The sequence below is a fragment of the Harpia harpyja genome, chromosome 19, assembly GCF_026419915.1.
Source record: "Harpia harpyja isolate bHarHar1 chromosome 19, bHarHar1 primary haplotype, whole genome shotgun sequence".
In the NCBI taxonomy this organism is placed as follows: Eukaryota; Metazoa; Chordata; class Aves; order Accipitriformes; family Accipitridae; genus Harpia; species Harpia harpyja.
Window position 1 is genome coordinate 18,841,896 of NC_068958.1, and position 15,843 is coordinate 18,857,738.

The 15,843-nt window shown below is 57.7% G+C and overlaps 1 protein-coding gene across 3 annotated transcripts in view; it reads right to left on the minus strand.

Annotated features, from left to right (window-relative positions):
* Positions 1-15,843, minus strand: part of SCUBE3 (signal peptide, CUB domain and EGF like domain containing 3) — a 38,987-nt gene that overhangs the window by 18,295 nt on the left and 4,849 nt on the right. For all 3 annotated transcript variants that reach the window (XM_052815777.1, XM_052815776.1, XM_052815775.1), the window contains exons 2-6: positions 11,181-11,303; positions 10,042-10,167; positions 6,783-6,917; positions 3,467-3,592; positions 2,430-2,546 (exon numbers count right to left, since the gene is read on the minus strand). In XM_052815777.1, coding sequence (XP_052671737.1) covers positions 2,430-2,546; positions 3,467-3,592; positions 6,783-6,917; positions 10,042-10,167; positions 11,181-11,303 — 627 coding nt within the window. The remainder of the gene's footprint in view (positions 1-2,429; positions 2,547-3,466; positions 3,593-6,782; positions 6,918-10,041; positions 10,168-11,180; positions 11,304-15,843) is intronic.

Sequence of the window (15,843 nt, forward strand, 5' to 3'; positions counted from 1 at the left end):
ACCCCAGATATCTGTTCGAGGGAGCTGCAGTGATGCCCTGGCTTGCAAATCTTCCCGGAAAGCCTAAATCTGCATCAACCGCCACAGCCCGGTTTGCATCTCCCCGCAGGCGCTGCACCCTGGGCTGCTGGAGGGTCATTTTATGTGCTTTTCTTTTTTTTTAAAAAAAAAGGCTGTTTTTTGAGCACAAATATAAATACATAAGGTCATCGGCCTCCCCTCCCGGCTCCCCCTCCCCCTCGAGCCTGCAGACATGTTGGGAGCCATTAGGGCTGGCCCCGCTTTGCTCAGAGGCATGTTATTCATTATCTGCATTTTTAAAAGCAGCAATAAAAAGCGGAAAAATGAAAAACACCGGCCGTGGCCTAATGAAACTGTCATTCAAAGGGGCTGATCGTGCTTCCTGCCGCGTGGTGTGATCTGAAGGGAACCTGGACCAGGGGCCTGTCCCGGCAGCCCATCAAACGCACCGCGTACAATTTCAAAGCCCATGGCCCGGGGAGCGAGTTTGCGTTTCCCCTTGCTGGAAACTTTATTCCCCTTGAAATGATGAAATATTTCAGAGGAAATGGGGAAGGGGCGGCGGAGGGAGCGCCGGGGGTGGGGGAGGGCTGTTTGCTGAGCCCCAGCTGTAAAACAAGAAAGGGTGGTTATAAATATCTGAGCAGGTACCTCGGCCGTAAATCTGCCGGCCGGGCATCCCTGCGGGGCGGCTGCCGGCTCCCAGTGGCTGGAGCACAATCCCACAGTGTTCCCGCGGCAGGGCTGGGGGGCCGGGAATCCCGGGGGGATGCGGGAGGCAGGCGGGCCCCTTCCTGCGGAGAGGGGGCTGCAGACCCGAAAGGGATGCGAAAGGCACGGTGGTGAGTTTTGGACTGGTGCTGCTCCTAAAATCCTCCATCCCGGTGTTTGATTTCCCCCAGGAAGGTGGGTGAGGGGAGAGCTCATGGGGATGTACCGGCTCTGGCTGGGGGATGCCTCCCCAGCAGGTACGGTGCACGGCATGGGGGTGAAAGGGGAGATTTTGGCCAAGGCCACGAGAATGAGCGATTTTGGAAACCCCCAAATCCCACCCTCAAAACTGTGGTAGCCGGGGTCCGAGTGCTGAGACCCTCTGGCAAACAGACGCCTCTCGAGCATCCCCCAAATCACAAGATGCTTCAGAGAGCTGCTCTCCCACCCCCTACACCCAGCAGGTCAGGAGCATCATTTCGGTGCCAAACCTCCCTGAGACCTCGCACCAACACAGACATCACACGCACAGGGACCTCCATCCAGGAGGAATGCACCAGCTGACGCACCCCCGGGTCCCAAAATCCCCGTCGGAGGAGCGCTCCCCACCGCGGGCACAGCAATAACCCCACGGGAAGGTCCTCAGCGGGTGGGACGGGATGCAGCGGCCACGGGAGCAAATACGAGGACGGCGGGGACAAGGGGCTGCGAGCGCCTGCCAGCAGCCAGGAGGGACTGGGATTAATCCTGGAAGCGGGCTGGGTGACAGTGGCGACGTTAAGGTAGCAGGCAGCCGAGCTGACAGGCAGGAGGGCTTTGCTGGGGGCTCAGCCCCGAGCATCCCTCGAGCTGGCGGGGAGCAGCCGAGGGTTCGGGGGGCTCCTCCGCCGCTTTCCCTGAGGACAGAGCCGTCTTTGGAAAGCGCAGAGGGTTTTCTGTTCAGGCACAGCGGAGACATGAGGAGCCAAAACCTCTCTCTTGCTTTCAATTCCTTTTCCTTTTTTATTTTGCAATAAGAACTCAAATGTCTAGAGCAATTTGTGGACTTAATCACTCCCTGAATGTAACATTTTTTTAAATCAAATCAGCTGTTAAACAGCACAAGCATATGAAACCAGTAAAACTTCTATCTCTGTTTGATGTTTTACAATTTGAAAACACACACAGGAAAAGGACAATTCTGGGGGTGGTTGAGTTGTCAGGTTGTTGGGGTTTTGGGTTTTCTTTGCAAGACAATTGTTCCTGAGCCGAGGCCCCAATGCCAAGTCAGAACAGATCGCCGCGGTCAAATCTGTCCCCTCCATGTCCCTCCCGAATGCTGCCGGTGACAGTGACAGCAACAATTTCTAGCGTGGGGACATCCTCACCCCTCTCTCTCCAGCAGAATGGAGGCAGGCACGGACCCCTGCCCGCACCCGGGCACAACCGATCTGTCCCCAAATGTCCCCTCAAGCATCCCTGCAGCCACTTTCACTCCCCATGGTAGAGCAGCGACGCATCCCTGCACCCTGCAGGTACCCGCAGCATCCCTCACACACGCACCGAGTTTCTCTGATTTCAGCAAAAGGAAACGCCGCATCCCCAAAGCTTGAAAAAAAACCCCTTCATCAGGCCAAGAGCAAATTGCCTATGGAGGAAGACAAGCCATCCCATACCCCGACTCAAGTCCCCACAGCCAGGTGATGACTTGCACCTACCTATGCACGTCACCCCGTCGGAGTGCAGCAAAAACTTGACGTGGCAGCCGCACTTGGGTCCCTGGTCGGTGTCGTCGCAGGTATGCTGGCAGCCCCCGTTCCCGTAGTTGCAGGTCACTGCGGGAGGCAAAGCACCGGCTGTCACTCGGAGCCCCAGCCCTTCTCTTCCCTGCCCAGCATCCCCAAGCGGTAACATAAAGCCAGCTTGGAAAACCTCGTCTGTACCCTCGGAGAGATCCCTCCCTCCTGGATAATTTCTAAAGCCCTTTGACTTTCCCTGCAGGATCTTGGCAGATGCAAACTGTTATGTGGTTTCTCGCGTCTTCCTGTTTGCATATCTGCTAAATGCCACCGGTGGAGCCGGAGCAAAGGGGACTGATGGGCTGGTTGCCCCTGACCCTGGATCTGGTGTTACAGGGAAGGGTGGGACTTTCCCGAGCTCTGGAATGACTCAGGTGCTCCTGGGAATCCCTGCCAGCCCTCCCCGGGGGGCGAGGCGTACTGTTCATTTAGCTTGGAGGGAAAATAGGCTCGTAGGATTAAAACTCCATTTCATCAGCAATTTTACACGTTTGCTGCAGACAGCAAATGAGAAACAAAATAAAAATAGTTGCATAAACATGTACATATCTATTTAATAACCCTGGCAGTGCCAGCGAGATGCTGGCAGGAGATCAGACAGGCTGAGAGCACCACGACCCCCAGGGAAAGGATTCCTGCGCTCCTCCTGTGCCGATTGTGCTCTCCCTGTTCATCTCCCCTTGGGAAAGCAAAACGGTGAGACAGGGGATGCTGCGCCTCTGGGACCCCCTTTAGCTGCCAATTCAGCCTGCTGAGTGTAAGGGCACGATGTCTCGTGGGGACATCGCAGAGCGGGATGCCAGAGGAAAATGAAGCCAGAGGACTTCAGGCTCGATAAATCAACTAGTACCACGGGGGGTCAGGGCTTTGCAGCAGGGCCAGGAGGGGTCTGTACCACTGGGACAAGGTTAGGGATCCCCAGGAGGCCGTATCCCCATCCCCGGAGCATTCCTTACATTTGCAGTCACGCTGGTTCTTGGTGAGCTCAAAGCCAGGGCGGCACTCGCAGGCAATGCCCCCCTTGGGGGTCTCCCGGCAGATGTGGGCACAGCCGTGGTTCTTGTTCATGCAGTTCATTCCTTCTAAAAGAGAAAAGGAAGCACAGAAAAGCTCCAAAAGCTTGCCGGCAATGGTCCGCTGCAGTGGAAGGATGTCTGGGGTGGGATGGGGATGGGGAGATGGGGGCAACGAGGGGAAAACCTTGCAAGCTAGGACCTTAGTGGGGACAGGATAACCCCATGCAGTGCCTTGAAGGGCATCACCTCCTGGCACAGAGCGGGTCAGGAAGGTGGGCAAAGCCACCCTGAGCCTTGAACCTTTGATTCCCTTCCATTGCCTTGGGTGAGACCCCGCTCCCACACCTCAGGGCAAGCAGCGGGTGTAGAAGCTGCTGCTGCCCACCAGCCCTGCCTGGCATCGACAGGATGGAGCGATGCATCTCCTTTTTGGAAAATGAAGAGGATGGGGTGAGCATGTTTGTGATTACAGACCACCGGGCAGGCAGTCGTGGCATTGTTCAGCCAAGCAAGGAAGGGTTTGGGGGGGCAGAGCTGGCTGCTGGTGGGGAGAGCCATGGAGCTGCTCCGCCAGGATGAGCCCCGGGGCCATGCCCGTAAGCTACGGGATGCATTGACAGCTTGGGAAGGATTCACACGCTGGCTGCCCCTGGCAAATGAGGGTTTGGGGAGCTGCTGGTTCCCATTATCAGAGCTGCCGTTTCGCCCTCGCTGACTTGTCCACAGCCCCCTCTTGCCCCAGCCTCTCCTGGGGCATGGGGACAGTCAGCTGCAGAAAGCCAGGTTCAGTGGATGCTGAACGGGGCATCGACAGGAGTTTATGAGACATTTAACAAAACCCACAGCAAGCTGGGGATGGCCCTCCGGGAGATGCAACTGCTTGCTCAGGGCCTTTTTCTGGCAGAGGGAGGGGGTCTGCTCCTTTCCAGGCACCCAGTGCTGAGCCCACCATGGGGTAAGCAGTGCCAGCATCAGGATGGAGAACAGGGCAGAGCTTCAAGCCCATGGGGTGCCAAGAGCCTGGGCCAGAAGGGCAAGGGAAGATCCTTATGGGGTCAGGGCACCTTGAAGGAGGATGCTGAAATGCACCAAGCATGCACAGAAAGGGTTAAAAACCACAGGCTGGAGTCTGTGGGTGTCCCAGGTAGCTCCCCATCACCTGCCCGGCAGATCCCGCCTGGCTTGGCTCCAGGACAGGGCGATCATCTGTAATTGCAGTGGCAGTCGAGCCCCCTGTAATTAGAGCCTCCCGTCTCCAACCACACCAGCCCTCCCTTCCCTGGCCTCCATGCTGGGAATCCCCAACTTGTGGGGAGCCCCACTCCGTCCCCCCAGCACCCTCAGCCTGTCCCAGGGCCAGGAAGGTGCTGTGAACCCCTGCGCTCCATCCAGTCCTGCCCTGGGACCCCCCGGGACATGCAATGCCCCAGGGACGCCGGGGAGAGCCACGCACTCCCAGCCTCTCTGCTGAACAGCGGCTTTTCTCTCCTCCTCTTTTTTATTGCTGCTCTTTACTACCTGGCAGCATCTCCACTGCATCCCAGGTACCACGGCGGACACAGAGAACTCCGAGGCTGACCCTGCCCTGCTGCACCGCTGCTCCCCTGGAGATGCCACCTTCCAGAGAAGCCAGATCCCGACAGCCAGCAGTCTGCAGGGATCCCCTGGCACGTCCCAGCAGAGACACAAGCTCTGGTGTCCGTGTGCCCTGGCTCCCATCCAGGCCAGGACGGCCGCACACTGTTTTCCTAAGACTCTCCAGATGATTCCACCCGGACACGGCACCCTCCTCCGCTGCATGACACCAGGACACAGCAATCCCTCAGTGCCTACAGCCACCTCCCGGGAAGGGATGCACCCCCTTTAATCTGTCCTCTCTGTGCAGCATCGTCATCTGCTCTTGCACCAGCACAAGGACCCTGCTCGCTCCTTTTGCTTTCAGTGGCTCCGCTGTCATCGTCGGGCTGAGCGTGACAGGTTTTAAAGGCACTGATACACAGCAAGCCCCAACCCTTGGCCTCTCCTTACTGGGAGGGACTGACTGGTGCGAGGGAGAAGGTTGTGGTGCTGCAGGAGGAGGGTCCTGGGATCCATCTCCCAGCAGCATTTCATCCCCTCTGCATCAGGAGGGAGAGAGGAAAGCAAGAGGGAGATTGAGAACCAGAGAAAGAGCAGAGGAAAAGGAGAAAGCCTCCTGCGAGGGTAGGAGAAGAGAGACAAGGAGCTGGCAAGGACCCCAGAAGGAAGGAAGCAGTCGTAACATTGAGGTTTAGCTCTCTAATACCGAATGCTTCTGCCTTGGCAGTGCCCAAGGAGCCAGGAGTAAAGTCAGAACAGGCTTTAACATCAGACCCCAACCAGCCTCAGCTCTCCACTTTTTCCAGGCTCATAGCCCGGGGACCAGCTGCAACCCTCCCAGCAGCCGCTCCTGAGCCTGAGCTCAGGGACCACGTAGCAGCTACGAGATCAATCTCGGGGTGCAGAAGCAACACAGACCTCCCCAGACCAACAACGCTGCAGACGTTCAGCTCAAAAAATCAGCTCAAAAACCAGCACCTGCATCCCTGTCCCCAGCGGAGGCCACCCACTGCGTCACTGGGACGAAGGAGCAGCCAGCTCATCCCTCCCGGACACACAGGGGATGGGGACATGGGAGATGCCACTGTGGCCACTGAGCTGTCCTGAGCTGGGCGAGATCCCCCAGGGAGCTGGAGGGACCAATGCAGCTGCGAAGGGGGAAGGAAGAAAGCAAAAACACTCAGCTGGCTTTGCCAAGCAGCAGAGATAAAAATCAGCAGAGATGCAAAAATCTCTCATTTCCTCTTATTTTGGCTAAGAGATTGCTCCAGACGGCAGCAATTTAGAGCTGATATCCAGACTAAGGGCTCGGTGCTTCGCAAGACCTGGGAGGAGAAGATGAGTCTCACAGGGTGGTGTGAGGATCTCTGGGTACCTTTTATTTAATAAAACGCTCTGGATATAGGATTAACATCCTCCGTTTGGTATTATTGTGCTTGATAAAGGGCCCTGCGAGGATTTTGTTATGGAGACGCTTATTAGCCCCGCAGCATCCTCTCCCAATGTGCTCATAATAAATTTGCTTTTAAATTTGCAGCACCGAGGAGGGTCATGAACCAGCACCAGCACCCAAAGCCAGGCACTGTGCAGGGATGGCCAGGGATGATGGGGGAGAGAACTGCCTGATAAATGCAGGGGATGGAGGGTGCCCCACGGCGGGGAGATGCCGTGCACTAACCTTCGGGGCGCTGGATGCAGGTGTGCTGGTTGTCGCTGAGGAAGAAGCCCTCCCGGCAGAAGCACTCGTAGCTGCCCATCATGTTGACGCAGGTCTGCTGGCAGCCGCCGTTGCCCTCCGAGCACTCGTCCAGGTCTGCAAAGTAAAGGTGGCAGGGGGTGAGCATGGCACGGTGGCACGCCGAGGGGATGGGGAACCGGGTGTGACAGATTTGCTACATAGCAAATCAGTTCTGCTTTACATCTGTGATCCCTCAGCTAGAAGAAACAGGGATGCTTTAGGGCTGCAGGGGATGAAGGCAAAATGTGTCAAGGGGTGGGTTGCAGAGGCCATACAGCTTCCCTGGCTGATGGGCAAAAATGGTCTCATTGTACAGATGGGAGCACCAAACCACAGAGAAAGGGATTTTCCTTGACCTGGGACCCCCAAGCAAGCTGTGACGCCTTTCCCCAAAGCACCCGGGATGCTCGGCCGGGATGCTGGTTGCAGCCGCCCCCTGCTCCCAGCCCCTCCAAGCCTGTTGCCGGCTGGGGATGCCTGCACTTCATTAGGGGAAGCTGGGAAACCTTAGCCCAGAGCAGGGATAATTACTTGTAAGGAGACTCAAATCCCCGGCAGCTCTGCTGCCCTTGTGCCTGTTTTGGTTTAACAAACCAAGACTGGAAGGGGCTCGAGATGTGCACCCGTGGCAGCAGCAATGCCCTCCCCCCGGGCTGCTCCTGCTCTGTCCCTGCAAACCCCTCGGTTAATGAGGAGCCCGTTGCTCTCTCCAGAGGGTTTTTGGGGACAGTGGTCCAAGCTGAACCCACCGGTGCCCCAAGGTGCCAGAGCAACCGGGATGCTGGGCTCGGGCAGAAAGGCAAACCTCCGCCGTGGCCCCCCCTGCCCCCTCTGCCCGCGGTCCCGGGGCCGGGCGACGGCGTCGGGCTGGGGAGCGAGGGGCCCCGTGCCAAAGAAAACCTCCTGTGAACTCGAGCGTTGCAGAGCCGGCAGCCGAGGGGAAAGCTGAGCCCCGCCAGCATCGGCCACTGGAGACACTGGAATAGCGTCTCGGTGACGGCACGCGCCGTGGGGGGGTCCCAGCCCCGGCCCCCCCCGGCACTGCCCTCCTCCCCGAGCGGCACGGCACGCGCCGAAACCCCTTGCTTTTGGGCAAAGAGATGGATGGACAGATGGATGCCCGAGCAGCGTGGGTGCCTTGCACCATGCCCCAGCTCCGGGCAAGCCCTGGGGGATGCTTCAACCCCAGGGGATGCTGCAGCCCTGAGGGATCCTCGGAAATCAAGGCAGGGGCTGCAGCTCCAACTGAAAACTGCTGCAGGAGCAGAGCCAGGAGCACCCCACAAACCTGCTACCTTGGAAAGGAGATGTTGAAAACATCATCTTTCACCCGGGTGCCCGTGGGGCAGGCTAGAGCTGACAGCCGGGCTGCAGCCAGACACAAAAGGGACATCCTCTATGATGGCAGGAGGCTTGCAGCTTCCTCCGAGGCTCATCCCAGCCAAGCTATGTCCTGCAGATGCCAATAACTCTCCTCAAATCCCCCTGCTTATAACAAGGGCTTAACGTCTTGCGACTTCTCCTTCAAGCTCTGCACAAAAATGAGGAGGCAGCCGTTCAAACCCAATGGCTGAAATGAGACTCTGCCGCTCTAATACCTGTTTTATTAAATAGAACGGAGATGGGCAGAAGCCAGCAGGGCCCATGTCAGGATGGGGGCTCGAATTCCTGTCCTGGTTCAAAAGGTCGCCTGGGGTGGGCGATGGGGGGGCCGCTGGGCTCTGGTGGCTCGACCACTGCCCATGGCACCAGCAAAGCCTGGGCATGACCCTCCACTTTGTTCTGCTTCTCTTTCTTTTGGCTAAGAGGGGATGCTTGCAGGCTGGGCAAAGCACAGTCAGGATGGGGGGGGAAGGAGGATGGGAAAAACCCACTGGGGTTCATCCCTGCTGCCCCCTGAAAGCAGCCACTAAGCAAACCCAGCCGGAACACAGAGGGTCTCAACATCCTCATCTGTAAAATGGGTTCCAGGGGATAAACCTGCACCATCCCTACAGCAAAGCAGCACGGCCGAGATGCCCCACTGGGATGAGCCAAGGAAGGGCTCAAGGGGGGAGCCAGGGCTGTCCCCACCCAGGTCCCCCCTTACCCAGCTGCTCCCCAGCCACCTCCATCCCCTCCCGTCCAACTCTGTAAACACATGACGTCTGCGGCTTGCCGAGCCCGGCTTTCCTTTCTTCTCCTTGGGCTCATCCTCCCCCGGGAGAGGAAGGCAGAGCCGCCCGCCCGCACCTCCTCCCAGCTGTGTAAATCTCCCCCCTCCCCAAGGAGGCTGCAAAGATCCCGGTGATGGTGGTTAATGCAAAGCGTATGTGTCCATAATCCCTTCCCCCTCCTCCTCCTCCCAGTGATGAGCTCATTAATGACCTCTCTGCAGACACTAATTAGAAAATAGCATGAGCTCCAGGCGGAGGGAAGGCGGGCGGCCCCGTGCCCCAGTGATCCCACCCGCGGGTGCTGCGGGAGGAAGCGGGTGCCGGGGAGCGGGAAGCCCGGCCAGAGCCGGGGCTCTGCCGGGAGCTTTGGCTTTGCCGCAGCCGGATGGAGTTTGGGGCGGTGGGAAGTGGTGGGGAGGATGCACGGCCGCTCCGTAGGCAGATGCCGGGTTTGTCTTGGCCCGGGGATTATTTACCCAGTCCCTTTGCTGGTTCCCATCCCCACCATATTTGCTATTAACTCATCTATTTTGGCAGGTGCAGGGCTGACCTCAAGCACGAGCGGAGCGAGCGGCAGGGCCCGGGTGAGCCCCGCCGGCTGGTCCTGCCTTCGGCAGCGGAGCAGAGCTGCCGGTCCGGCCGCTCGCCGCAGCAGGATGCGGCCATGGGGAGGCTGCGACTCACGCCCAGCATCCCCAAACCCAACCCTCCCAGTCTTGCCTTACTCCAGCATCTCCCAGTCTATGGATGGACCCATGGAACAAGTTTTCCTCCCAGCACGGAGCATCCTGCCCCGGCATCACCCCCGTGCAATGGGGAGCAATCCTGTCCCCAGCAAGCCATCGTGGTATGCGACATATATATGTGCAGCCGGCTTGCTGCCCTGGGAGTGCCACCATGGTCCCCCAGCTCTGCAAGGGGTCTGGGGGGGTCAGAACTCGGAGGTGCCCGGTAAAGAAAGCCAGCAGGCTGATCCCAAGGTGTCGAGTGGCTGCAACACACCGGCATCCCACCCCAGTGCGTGCCGGGGGCCCGTCCCTCACCTAAGCAGTTGTGGCCGTCGTGTGCCAGGCGGAAGCCGTCGTAGCAGGTACAGCGGTAGTTGCCGGGGATGTTGACGCACTCGTGGACGCAGCCCGCATTGTCTTCCCGCTCGCACTCGTCGACGTCTGCGGAGAGAGGAGGGCAGGAGAGCTGTGGGGCTGCCCTGGCTGAGGACGGCCAACTCGCTGCAGGGGTGCTGCTCCCCATCTCCAGCGTGTTTGCAACCTGGCTGATATTGTGCCCTGGGCTCTCTGCTGTCTCTGCTTATTCCAGCAGGTCCCCAGCTCCATTATTACCTACAGCATCCCTCCACACCCTGCAAAAACATCCTCATCCTCCCCAGTCTAGGCCCTGGACTTCCAGCTAACCCACTGTCTTAAAGCCTCGGCACAGCGCCGTGCACTGGGAATCACACGGGATTTCCCCACAGTGGTGGGCAGAGCAGCCCGTCTCCATGGCGAAGCCTTGCTGTGCCTGGAGCGCGCTTTAATCCCTCTGCTATTTGTACTCAGCCCATCCCAAGCCTGGACCCGCTCCGAGCAGAGCTGGGAATTTTTCCCCTGCCCCATTCCTGCTTTCCTGCTGCTGCTCCTCCGAGGAGCCCGTTTTCTTTCACTCAGCTGCATATACCTATATCTATATCTACATTTACATCTATATATATATATCTCTATATCTACATCTACATCTATATCTGTATCATCTATATTTCCATATCTTATTTTTAAGACACTCATTTTTTAGCTGCTAACCCAGTTCTGCAGCCTCTGGGTTGGAAAACCTTCAGGAAAAAAACCCCAGCTTTGTTTAAAACAAGCCCCAGGTGATCCTCCTGGGCCTGGGCAGCCCCAGCCTTGCAAACATGGCTCTTTGCAGAGCAGGGGAGGGAGCACGACGGCTGCCACCGCCACCAGCAAGGACAGTCACATTCCTCTCCGTCCCCATGCACTGCAGTGTCAACAGGCCAGGAGTTTGGGGCAGAAAAGGGGCATAAAAGGTTTGCAGCGGGCTGGGGTAAACCAGCAGCCTTTTTGCAAGGGCAGGGGACATTGCCGATGAGCCACCGCCTGCCTTCGACCTGCCAGGGCTGTCACTCGTCAGAGGGGCTCCGGCTCCGGTGCCGGTGGCGTGCCCCTACCTTTGCAGTGCTTCCCGTCGCCGGTGTAGCCGGACTTGCAGATGCACTTGTAGGACTTGGGGGTGTTCTGGCAGATGGCATCGATGTGGCAGTTGTCGGTGCCCTCCACGCACTCGTCGACATCTGCAAGGGGAGAGGCAGGGGGAGCAATGGGGAGAGCCGGGGGGAGCTCTCCCGCATCTCCCCACGGGAGCCATCGCTTGAGGCGATGAAACCAAGCAGCCCTCCGGCTTTTCAACCAGCCCATGAAGCAGAAAGGCTCGAGGGAACAACGCTGCTGCTTTGCTCCTTAGTGGCTTTGCCGCACCCAGCCCTGACGCAACGGCTGATGGGCTCGCTGTGGGACACGGTGAGCCGCTGAGTCCAATCCCGAACAGCACTACCTGTGTCCCCGCTCTCGTACAAGCCACCCTGAGACTCCCCGACCCTTTCACGTGTCTGATGATAGGAAACACCGCTCAGGCGCCCCTAGTCCAGGCTGGAGCCAGCCCAGGCAGAGGTGAAAGTCTCTGTCTCCAATTAGCTGTTTCCTGAGCCAACCAGTCACCCAAATAATCGTCATCGCTTTCTATTCTTAGGCGCTGAGGAATGTGCACGAATTAGCAGGGACCGCACGAAATAAACCTGGGAGCTGGGAGCGGGAAGCAGGAGGGAGAACTGGGAAAAACACCAAGGCTTCCTCGGGGACACAGCCAAAATCCGCAGATCCCCCATCCCCCCTTTGCCCCTCAACCCACTTATCCGGGATGCAATGCCGTGGTACCCGGGACATCACGTCCAGAGCAGCAGACGCCAGTGATGGCCTCAAGCGGCGATGCCCGAGGGTTTGCCATGGCAGGAGGCTGCAGGAGCGGAGGTTTTAATGGTATTTGGGAAACAGAGAAGCCTTGAGCGCGTGGGGTGGAGGTTTGTGAGCAAGAGGCTGCTCACCTGGCTGCTCTCTGCCTTCTCTGGGCAGGCAGTAAGGGAGACGTGGTGCCCCGGAGCGGGCACATCCCCCTCTCTGGCTGTCAATGCCTGGCAGCGGTGTAAGGCAGCTGGGTACCCCCGCAGGGGAGTCGGGGGCTGAGCATCTCCCGCGGCCCCTCGGGTACGGGCAGGGCTCCCTGAGCACGCTGGGCTCCCCACTCCGATTCCACGGGCACGTGGGGAGCGCCAGTGCTGCTCCCGTGGGGGGGTTCGCCTCCACCGCCTCCCATGGGGAATGGGGAGGGTCTCACCAGGGAAGGGGGATCTGAGGGTCCCTCCGGCTTCCCTGTACCCCATAAAGAGGAGCCTGAGGCTGCCTTTAAAAAGCTGCTTTTCAGCAACCTCAAGAACAGAAGTGCTCCAGAATGTCTCCAAAGACATGAAACATCCCTGCAAGCCGCGGGTGGGCAGGCAGCCCCACCAGCCCCACCGGGACGAGGGCCATGGCCGCGGGAGCGCCGGCCCGAGACCTCTCCCGGCCACCCCGGTGGTTTTTTGCCGGGAGATGTGAGTCACCCGGCCGGGGGGAGGAGAGCTTTGCCTTTGCACCAGGGAGGCGGCACGTGCCTGCGCATTGTATAAATATTTACAGCCCGCATTCATATTTGTTATTTGACATTAGCCATGGCCCGCGGCCACCACGGCCTCCCTTGGGCCATTAATCACCGGCTGGAGGCTGACCCACCACGGTGGAGACGACGGAGGGATTGCACGGGAGACCTGCACCCCGCTCCTGGCTGGCACAGTCGCCTCCGGCACCCACGGCACGGGCCATGGTGCCACCACGCCGCGACCACCCCAGCACCCGACAGCATCCCCGGGGAGAGGCTCGCAGCCTGGCCCGTGCCAGGGGTCCCGCGGGGGCTCAGGGGGGCCGGTGTCCCCTCAGGGAGCTGAGCGTGGCTCGGGTTCCGTTCCTCCCCAGCCAAACTTCACATGTGGCTGCAAACCCCATCCCTACCCCGGGGCACGGCCGCCCCACCACACCCCTGACCCACCTGCAAAGGCCCCATCCTACAAACCGAAAAGCACATGCGAATAATCACCAGTGGAAAAAAAACCTGCAAAAGCCACAGGAGTGCAGAGCTCACTCCTTCCCAGCCACATTTTCAGGCTTGAAGAGCCTTTCGGCAGAGGAGGAAGCGCCTCCATCGCTGGCGAGCGCCGTTTGGCATCACAGCGACTTTGCCTCCGGCTCCAGCATCCCTCGCTGGGGCTCTCGGGTGGGTGGCGGGAGGGATGCGGCACCAGAGCGGGGGGACACGTGGGGGACGTCGAGCACGCGCTGCTTCGCAGGCAGCGGTGGGTGCAGGGACTTGACAGCAACTAAGCCGGTGCTGAACCAAAGACCTACTGAATTTGCAAATCCTGGTCCTGGCCCTGCATGGTTCGGAGCCCTCACTTGGCTCTTCCCCCTCCAAGTTATAAATCCCATTGCGACGCTTCGAGTCAACAGTCTCAAGGTGAAAGCTGCTGGGTCCCAGCACCCCAGGCACCCACCCTGACATACAGGTGGGAACCAGCACCCAAACAGTACAGACCATCCATCAGCCCCTATCTCCTTCCCCTAAAAACATCCAAAATGTGAAGCTTCTATCAGACATCACATCACTGACATTTTCCCAGCCTATTGCCAGAAATCTCACTTTTTGGGGGGTTTTATTTTCTATTTCTTTTTCCTCCTGCACCCTCAAACTCAAGACAATGAACAACGTCTGCGCGGCACTGAACACAATGCTGTGCCTTTCCCACTTGCACATGTATACTTTTTTTTTTCTATCTTTTTTTTTCCATTCTGTAACTTCAAAACTTCTCTAACTTTGGAAAGATTACACAGCAGCAAAAGTACAAAAGAAAACATTATAAATTTGCCACTCTGTAATTTTTCCAAAGCTGGAGACATTCTGAAAGGTTACAGGATTATAAAAAAAAGGAAAAAAAAGGGGAAAAAAATGTGTGTGTGTGTGTGGGAAGAGTGAATAAATACCCTCCTCGGCACCCCAGGAGCCATCCCAAGATTGGCAAAGATCCTAATTTCAGAATGCTGAAATTTTGGCTCCTAAGAAGTATCCTTCAGAAATGATGTAGTGAATTAAAAAAAAAAAACCTCTGAAAAACTAAATTTTTGCATTTTTGTCAACGCAAGCAGCATTTTCCCACGAAAGGGAAGGTTTGCTGTTGGGACAGCCCGCTTTTCCTGCAATGAGAATTTTCTCCATCCAAAAACATGCCCGCGGCTGCGCTGCAGGTGCTCCCAGCCGCCGCCAAGGCGCGAGGGATTTCATTTTCAAGCCAAGCAAAAAGAAGATTTAAAAAAAAAAAATCCTTATTGATGTTCCCGTCCCTATTTGCTCTTGCAAAATCCTTGCTGGAGTGCGCCCTGCTCGCCCCCCTGCTCGGGGGGATCTTTTGAATTCCAGGTCCCAAATCCAGGTGGGTTTTTTGGGGGGGGTTGTCAGTCAGGACCCCCTGCAGACCTGCACGAATAATCAAAGATGCCCTATTTCACCCAAAGCTGCCTGAAATGGGCCCAAACCGGACGGCGCAGATGGGCGCATGTGCCCCAAATCCTCAGAACCAGGGGATTTTGCATCAGGCAGGGAATTTAATTTTGACGAAGATGCCAAGTCCCATCGGGGACCCAAGGTCTCACCCATGTCCGGCAGCCCCCGCTGCTGCCCAGCCCCACCTCCCCATCCCACCACACTTTGGGGCTAATTAGGGCCCGTCAAAGGGCAAGAGCATCCTCGGCATCGCTGCCACGCCATGCCGGGGGGTTTGCGGCGAAGGGCAGGAGGCTGCGGCACTCACCCCGCGCCTCGGGCGATGTTTTTTATTCCGTTGTGGGTGGGATTTTCCAGCGCTGGCTGTTGGGCCCCGTTCCGCTCCAGCTGCAGCTTTATTCTCCATTTCAAAGGCAGCGGAGGCAGACAGTTTCAACGCCACTGCCATTTCGAGCGTGCCAAAAGCGGGGGGACCGCCAACCCCCCGGGACTGGCATGCACCCACCGGGGAGGTGAAGGGCTTTGACCGAGGCCGGCAGGGGAGGCGGTGGCGGAGCCCACAGGCACCCAGGTCCCATGCTTGCACCCTGCCCTGCGGCGTCACGCCGCCGGCAATATGCGACAGCGAGTGGGGGAATAAAGCAACAGCTCGTATATTTTTAGAGCCTGGATTGAGGCTCTTTCCTCACTTCCTTATTTTGTTTAAAAAAAAATAATAGATGATAAAAGATGGTTTTATCCATAGGCTCAAAGTCCCAATAAAGTTGAGGAGGGGGCCGAGACAGGGCAGCAAAAACCCACCAGAAAACTCCTAAACAAACAAAACCACCATCCTTTTTCTCTCTTCTGCAAGCGCTTCAGCTTTTTCTTTCAAATTAATTTTATTCTTTATTTTTATATAGGCATATATGTTAACAGCCTGTCTGTATAGGGATGTGTGTGTAGCTGTTGGCAGGCACATGGAGTTTCCACTTGGCCTTAATGCCAAATTAAAGCTTTATAACTTCAGTAGCTCTTTTTACCAGGGTATTAATAACCACCTCAGACACTGTGGTGCAGTTTATTAATCATTTGTTCACCCAGGGAGCTCACGAGGGCGACTGTGCTGCGCCGTGGCAGGATGGGCACGGGGCACGGCCGCGGGCGGTGACATCCCACCGGGAGGGGATGGGGGCCGGGGGCTGGCGAGA